This window comes from Arachis ipaensis, chromosome B06, assembly GCF_000816755.2.
Source record: "Arachis ipaensis cultivar K30076 chromosome B06, Araip1.1, whole genome shotgun sequence".
In the NCBI taxonomy this organism is placed as follows: Eukaryota; Viridiplantae; Streptophyta; class Magnoliopsida; order Fabales; family Fabaceae; genus Arachis; species Arachis ipaensis.
The window spans coordinates 128,081,720-128,089,990 of NC_029790.2; the positions used below are offsets into that span (position 1 = coordinate 128,081,720).

At 31.1% G+C, this 8,271-nt stretch overlaps 1 protein-coding gene across 1 annotated transcript in view; it reads left to right on the forward strand.

Moving 5' to 3' along the window:
• The window catches only part of LOC107605190 (L-gulonolactone oxidase 3), a 9,279-nt gene continuing 2,716 nt past the window's right edge, over window positions 1,709-8,271 (forward strand). Inside the window, exons 1-2 of the mRNA XM_016306974.2 lie at window positions 1,709-2,237; window positions 6,271-6,482. Of these exons, the coding sequence (XP_016162460.1) occupies window positions 1,754-2,237; window positions 6,271-6,482 (696 nt within the window). The 5' untranslated portion in view covers window positions 1,709-1,753. The remainder of the gene's footprint in view (window positions 2,238-6,270; window positions 6,483-8,271) is intronic.

An 8,271-nucleotide genomic window follows, 5' to 3' on the forward strand; every position in this document is an offset into this window, starting at 1 on the left:
ACAGGCAAATTTTTAATTTTTACACTTTATTATATCACTTATTCCGTTTTTAGATAGGATGATTTTTTTTCACAAAATATTTCGTTCTTGGTGAGGACAAGATAAATAAAAAAGAATAAACACAAAAATAAGATAAGATACTATAATTATTTTTAAACGTATTTCGTCTATATGGTAAGAACGATATACATGCATAATTATATCGCTTTTTTGTGAAAATGAAATACGTAATAAAATAATCCAATATACAGTTCTAATTTATGCACATTTTTTTTTGTATTAGTTTACCTCACTTAGTAAGTTGTGGCCTAAATGTTAGTTATTGATGTTGTAGATACCTTAATGTATCCATTCCCAACATCTTTATAATCAGATGTTTTCAACACAAATATGCTTGTGTTTTTTCTATTTTTGCCTCAAAGATACGAGTGAACATTCTAATTAATATACATTGGTTATTATGTCTAAATTTAATAGATCTTTTTGGATGTGTGTTTAAAGTTTGATGATTGAGTTGTTATCAATGAAGTTTACGTGAACAAAAATGCATAATAATTTGATATCCTTCAAATAATGCACTCATAATGTGATCCTTTAATATTTTATTGCACATATTTTTCTATATATATGATAGAAGGTAATAAGTATACATTTTGTTAGTTTAAGTTAGATAAAAATAATTTTACACATATTTTATTTTTATCATAGATGAAACATGCTTAAAAATGATTGTAGTATTTTACTTCGTCTACATACTAGATACTTGTTTATTCTGTCTCTTCAAGAGACGAGATACGTGTGTGAAAAAATTATTTTATCTTAAAACACAATAAATAATAAGGTATAAAAATATAAATTCTTTTCAATGTGTGTTTATATCTGTAATTTAAACATTTATTTTATTTATTTAAAAAGATCCCCTATAAAGTATTGGACCTAAAAATTGCTGTGGAAAAATTTTCTTCTTAAAGCAATGCTATAAAGTTTTCTCTTAATTAAGTATTAATTAAGAACTTGATCTTATTTTTCGGTTTCGAATATAATTTATTTCAGTTAACTCGAAAAAGAAAAGACCACACAAAATGCAAGGATATTTCTAGACATAGAACATTACATCTCCTCCCCTTCTTCAACGCTCTATCTAATGAAGCCCATAATATTTAATGCAATATTAATCCCCAACAAACAAAAAATAAAAATCACACCCATACCCATGCCTTATGCTGTGTTTGTTTCTGAGAACACAACATGACAAGACACTAAGAACAAAACAGGATAATACACTGATGGACAGAAATACAAAATTTTGTGTTCTTGTATGTATTCTGTTTGGTGATAAACTAGAACAAATTATGAAAATTCAATTTATTCTCATTTTTTTTCATTCAAAAAATTTAAGATGAAAAATATAATAATAAAAAATATAATTAAAAAAAATTAACAAAAATAATGAAAGAAAAAATGAAAAATAAGTTGTGTCCCTTGTTAATGTCTCCGCCTGTCAGAATGGACACAAAATACACATTTAGTGTCTCTAGACACATTGTTTCTGTCTATGTCTTCTCTGTCAAAAATGATTTTGTGTCTTTGTGTCCCTGTCCTAGTGTCCTGTCTAAACAAACGCAGTTCCAGTGTCCTATCTCTGTAAACAAACCGCAGGCTTAAGTACTATACTCCTATATATATATATATATATCCCTCACGTAAATTGAACCTTACCCGTAATAAGCACTATTATCATCATCATCATAATATGATCAAAATGGGTAGCGTTAGCTTTAGCTTTTGGATTTGGTGGATTCTTGCTATCACTCACATTCCTTCAATGATCCAAATCATTGAGGCTCGGATACCAGAATCACCACTTCAATGCAACCAAACACTCTGTACTCTCTACAACACCTACGGCAGATGGGGTGACCGAAAAGATTGTTATGCCCTCAATGCAACCTACCCAACAACTGAAGAAGAGCTTCGTGCAGCCGTTTCTTTTGCTGTCAAGCACAATCTAAAAGCCAAAGTGGTCACGAGATTCTCACATTCTATGCCCAAGCTCGCCTGCCCTGACCAAGCTGTCCAAAGCAGTTTTTTTATCAGCACAGAGCATTATAATCTTCAAATACAAATCGACACTGCCAATGCCGTTGTTACCGTTGATGCCGGCGTCAGCCTTCGGCAGTTGATTGATGCAGTTGAAGTTGCTGGATTCAGTTTGGTGGTCTCACCTTATTGGGAAGGTATATGTTGAGTTATTTTAAATGTAGTTGCTATATTCACGGTTTTATTGGCGCCAATTTTATTATGAATTAATATATCTTTTTTCTTATTTGATATTTTCAAATAAAACAAATAATTTTTCATTTATATATTAATATAAAAAAATATTTTAAAAGGATTTTGAAAAGAAAACAAAACCAACAATCCTATAGAAAAATATATTAATAGCATTGGATGACCGCCTATTGACAGAATTTCACCGATCAACTAACCGCCAACCTACCAACCAACCACCGATAATATATGTTGATCATAGATTGACTAACTATTCACTAAAAGGCCCAAAACAACTACCAACGTCGACCAATCGACAGCCCAACAACCTATCTTATCCAACTGCCAACGACGCCAACTGACAACCAAACCCGACCGACTAAAGATTATCCAATGATATATTAATTCCCACTAACAATCGGTGACCACCTCCTAACCTTGATTGATCTACCACTATCCTTTCGATACTAAATTAGCTACCGTCTACCTACCTACCAACCGTGTTTGTCGACCAATGACCAGTTGGTTGAGGTTGACCTATTCTACCAACTGTCTACCGACTAACTACCTACCTCGATTGATTAAGTGCTCCTTGACCACACATTTATTGACTTACCTCGACCTATCGACCTACTGCCGATCTACCTGACCTATTGTCATATGGCTAGCCTACGTCGACCTACTACTGATTGACCTCGGCCAACACAGACAACTGACCTACCATTGGTCGAAGTTGGTGGAACAACTCGATCGATCATTGAACAACACCTGGTGACCTAACCTGCCAAAGCCTTGATCGAGTGTTGGACAACCTCGAACTATAGAAGTTGACTCCATCACCCATCCTTAAACGTTTGCCATTCACTACCAAAAATAAAGGATTTAGTCACGAGAAAATCGTGGTTAAACTCCAAAAAAAACTGTGACAATTATGCTTTCGCAATAAATGAACATCTGTGGTTAAAGAGGGCGATACATTTTTAATTAGCCACGGTTTTAACACCCGTGGAGATATTTTGTTAGCCACAACTTTAGCATGTTTAGACACACTCTTTTTCGTGGCAAAATAAAAGGATGCACAACGAAATAATTGTTTCTACCACACTTTATCCGTGACAAAATTGATCAGGCCGAGATTTTTTGTCACAATTTTTTCCGTGGCTAACGATAAAAGTTAAATTAAAAAATATATAATAATCAAAATGCTCCTTAATATAAAATTACATCATATAATATTAAAAAAAAGTCACATTGCTATACATATTATCCATAGTATAAAAATATAAAATTAACAAATACTTAGTATTGAAAAGCAAATATCCTAGATTAAATGGATTTAATGTTTAAAAAAATCCAAATAAAACTGTTACAAAATAAATATCAAACTTTACTAAAATGATATAGAAAACTGAAAGCTTGAAAGTATCAAAACAATGAATTTATCAAGCTCCACATGCAAAAATATTTTCAGATAAATAGCAAAAAAGACACATAATTTCAGCCAATGAATTATACACCCCGTCGATACTCCAATTGCTTTGTGTGCTCTAATAAAATTTGCTAAGCAAGATAGAGATCAGGAATTAAGCTAAGAAATTAATAGGCCATAATTTGACTCATTCAAAGATGATCAGCAAAATTAAGGTACAACATTTACTTCTCAGATATAATTTGTAGCTACTTTGTAGCCTTCAGTTGTCAGTTGCATAACATTTTTCAAAATGTCAATTGGTAATTTAGAATCTATCTACAATAAGCAACAAAAGAAAGAATGTATATTGAAATAAAAAAAAAGAAAGGTCTAAAATTAAATTTCATTGTTGACTAAAAAAAATATATAAAACAAAATGATGCCATGAAAATTAATCTGAAAAAGTGTCACTTTATCCAACTTTGGTGGCAGAATTCCAACAGTAACATTAGAGTTACAAAGTCACAAAGTTAAATCAAAAGTTGAGCAGTTTAAAAGAAACAACAAACTTGAATTTAGCCAATTGAAAAAGTCAAGTAAGATAGAATAATAGATGCATACCAAGCAAATGGTGCTATTAAGGTATCCGGCACTGAAGTTATAAGATCATGCATGGGATCCCAGCATCGTAACAGCCAAAATTGCAGTATTGATACACGCAGATTTAGTTCCTATACAAAAAATATTGAAAAAACGAGTTATTAAGCATACTTTCAAAAGAGTTGCTCAAATTCATCGTTTCTGGTCATGCCTCAGACAACGTACTCATCTCCACCAACAACAAGACAAAAAGAGAAAACTTAAATGACACTCGTATTACAGTGTTTTAGAGAGGCAAGATTTCGAGCACTACCTCCAGAGAGAGTGACGGTGAGAGAGGTGCAATGGAGCACCTTAGGGTTCCTTCAAGTCTTCTCCGCAATTCGTGGTCCCCTGCTCTTCCACAAAACGTCCGGTGAATGTTAGTTAGCTTGATTTAAGTGCAGAAGCTAAGAAATTACGAACTAAAGAGAATGCTATTAACGAAAGGGGTTGGCAGCATGTTATCAAACTTGAATCAATTGCATCAGGAGCTAACAGGGAATTTGGAGAATAGTGGGAGGAAGTTATTGTTAAGAGCAAATGGGCTACTAAATAAAAGTTGCGTTTAACATTGTCGCTAAAAATTTCATTCATCTTATTATAAATATTACTTTGAATTTTGTTTAGTGAAGTAACTATAACTTTTTAATTTAGAGTAAAATTTAATTTTGATAAAAAAATATCAAATTGTAAAATTTATAACTTTAAGCTATATTTCAAAAATTTCACATACTAATTAGAATTTAGAATTTTGATTGTTGAATTTAAAAATAAATGGTATAAGTAAAAATTAAAGTAGATAAATTTAAAACTTAAGAATTTGATACCTTTGAATTGAAAAAAATAAAAATTTTGTACATGGTTAGAAAATGAACTTCAATAAAATTAATTACACAGACAAAACAAATATAACAATTAAAATATATAAATAGTGAAATTGTATGTATATAATTTAGTCTCTTCGTTACAATCTAATTTTTTATACAAGTAATGAATAACACAACCACGTTAAAAAAACTACTATTAAATAAAAAAAAAAGAGACATTAACCAAATCAGCGCATAGTTAGTACTAAGTACAAAAAAACACATGATTTAGAGATATGAAAGAGTCTAAGAATCATATAAAGTGAAAAAATTACACACATCATCAACATCTAAAATCAAACCATTAGCATACTTTATTAATTTTTTAGTGGCAGCACTCAAGAAGAGGAAAAAGAAACTAACAATTAAAGAATTGGAAAAGTCTGCAACCTTATAAATCGAATTTACCTTAGGTTAAGGTTTAAATTAAAAAAAATTATAAACTTGATGAAAATATTTTGAGGGAATGGAAGAAAAGACTAAATTAAGCGCAGAGTTTAAAAGTGAAAATCGTTCAATTTCATTATAAAATTTAGATACAAAAATACAAGATATTACAAGTAATTACTACGATCATATAAATTTGTCACTATTTTTTGTTGGTATATCTTCCCGTTAGTAACGTCCGTGTTTCTAACAGTGATTTGACCATAAATGACTCATTGGACCACAAGAGTTTTCGGCCCCTGGTTCCGTTAGGCTCATTAAGGATTTTGTCTTTACGGTCTTTTGTGTGGTTCCTTAATTCTGTGAGTATTTTGCAGCATACTACAAGATTATGACAATTTATTTAAAAAAAAAACTTATAATTTCATAATATTGTTACGACAAAATTACTAATTAATATCTAAATTATCATTTTTTAATATAAACATTTTCGTATAAAAAGACGCTTTATTTTTGTTAGAAATATAATCATTTACGTGTTTCTTCTCGTAATATAATTGTAATATACATTTTAAGACACTTTCTCTTCCGTAAAGATCTACGCACGTTGAGTAATTCATATCAATCCAAAAAAACATGTCATTGCACGTTTGCTTCCATGATCCTTTTTAACCTCTCGCATTGTCTCTTCAGGTATAACAATTGGAGGACTTATTAGCACAGGGGCACATGGGAGTTCTTGGTGGGGAAAAGGTGGTTCTGTTCATGATCATGTTGTGGGGCTTAGCATTGTTGTCCCTGCTTCTAAATCTGAAGGGTATGCCAAGATTTTGAGGTTGGACGAACAAAATCCATTGTTCAATGCTGCCAAAGTATCACTCGGTGTCTTGGGTGCTATCTCCAAGGTTAGTATATAGGATTTAAATATTGTTGATATTATTTTTAGTAAAATTTTTAAATTTTTTTACATAATAAATATATTAAAAATTTAAATTTGGCATGTTATTCATAAAACAAAATTAACTAGTAACTTAAACATCTATTTTTGGAGTACGCATTAGTTTAATCCTTTAATTTAGGTATTACCGTTTCATCATGCCATATATAGGGTTATTTGTATTATGCTAGCTCTGCCATAATTATTTTTATGTTTGTTGGTTTCTCAGACATATTTTAAAATAGATATGTAATATTTAAAAAGTGAGAATAAAGTAATATTTTTCATATAATTTGATTTGGAACGATAGGAGTGATAAGTGGGTCAGGCCGTCCTATCCTGCCATAAATTTGCTTGTACATAAGTTAGTTCACTTCACTCCACCTAATGTGATGATCTTGAATCTCCTATCCCGCCTATCGCGGGCTGATGTTGTTTTTTTTTTAAGTTTTGTGTTTAAAAAATAATTTCTAAGGATAAGGACCACAAATCAGTATTTTTAGAAATAAAAAATCAAGAATCAGGAAATCTTAACAACATCACATATTCACATTTATAGCAAAATTAAATTAACAACATTGACAATATAATTTTACTGTCTTAAAAATTCAAAAAGGAAAAGTACGAGGAGCTAATGGAATACTTGTACAATATGTACAATGGAAGTTTATGGAGTATTAGAGATATAACCATTAGTGTTACCTTTTTCCATCAGCTGAAGCTTTTGGAATGAGTGGTATCATGATATGGTATTAGAGCACTAGATTCGAAAGGTCAAGAGTTCGATCCTTGGTGAACCCCAAAATCAATATAGTATGCGAGATGTTCATTTTGTAACTCAATAACTCATTCAACAATCCTAACTTAAAAAGAAATTCAAAGTCAAGAACAAAGTAGAAATTCAGAGATTCGATCGACATTGAGGCGTGAGGGAGGAGTGTGCACTGTGAGTGGGAGTGAGTGAGTTACGGATTGAGAGTGACGTAGAAGAAGAGGGTGAGCGACGAGCTGAGAGCGAGGTGCAAACACAGTCGAGTAGAGACAGGTGTTTGCCATTCCTATAAAAGACCAATCATTATCTAAAAGAACCATAAATTTTATACGCGGATAATTTGTAGTATGAATAATAATTTGATGTGTCTAGAAAGTTGAAAGTAATCGTCACCAATCAAAAACATAATTTCGTAATCATTGATGATATTAAAGCTTCTAGGTCTAAAATTTAATTTTTGTTAACCTAAAAAAAATAAGCTGATCCCATCTAGTGGGACAAGATTTTGTTATTGTTGTAAAAAAAAAAACAAACTAAAATAATAAAAGAAAGGTAGCAGGTGTAGTCAACTTCATATGAAATTGATAACTGAGAGCCATTAGATGAAAATTTAGTCAAATCATTTAAATCATTTAATGGTTCTTAGTTATTAACTTCACGTGAAGTTAACTGTACTTGAATTTTTACCTAAAAAAAATGTACAATTATACTAATAGTGGCGCAAGAAATTAGATATATTCTATATTAATTAGTTTATCTTTTTAATAAGGTAGAAACTCAAGTGCAGTCGACTTCACGTGAAGTTGGTAGTTGAGAGTCATTAGATGATTTGACTGTTGACTAAATTTTCATCTAACGGCTCTCAATTATCAACTTCACGTGAAGTCAACTACACCTAAATTTTCACCTTTAAATAATTAAACGTTGATCCAACATTAGACGAGATGTGAATGAGTTAGCTAGAAGTATGATTTAATTTCATTAT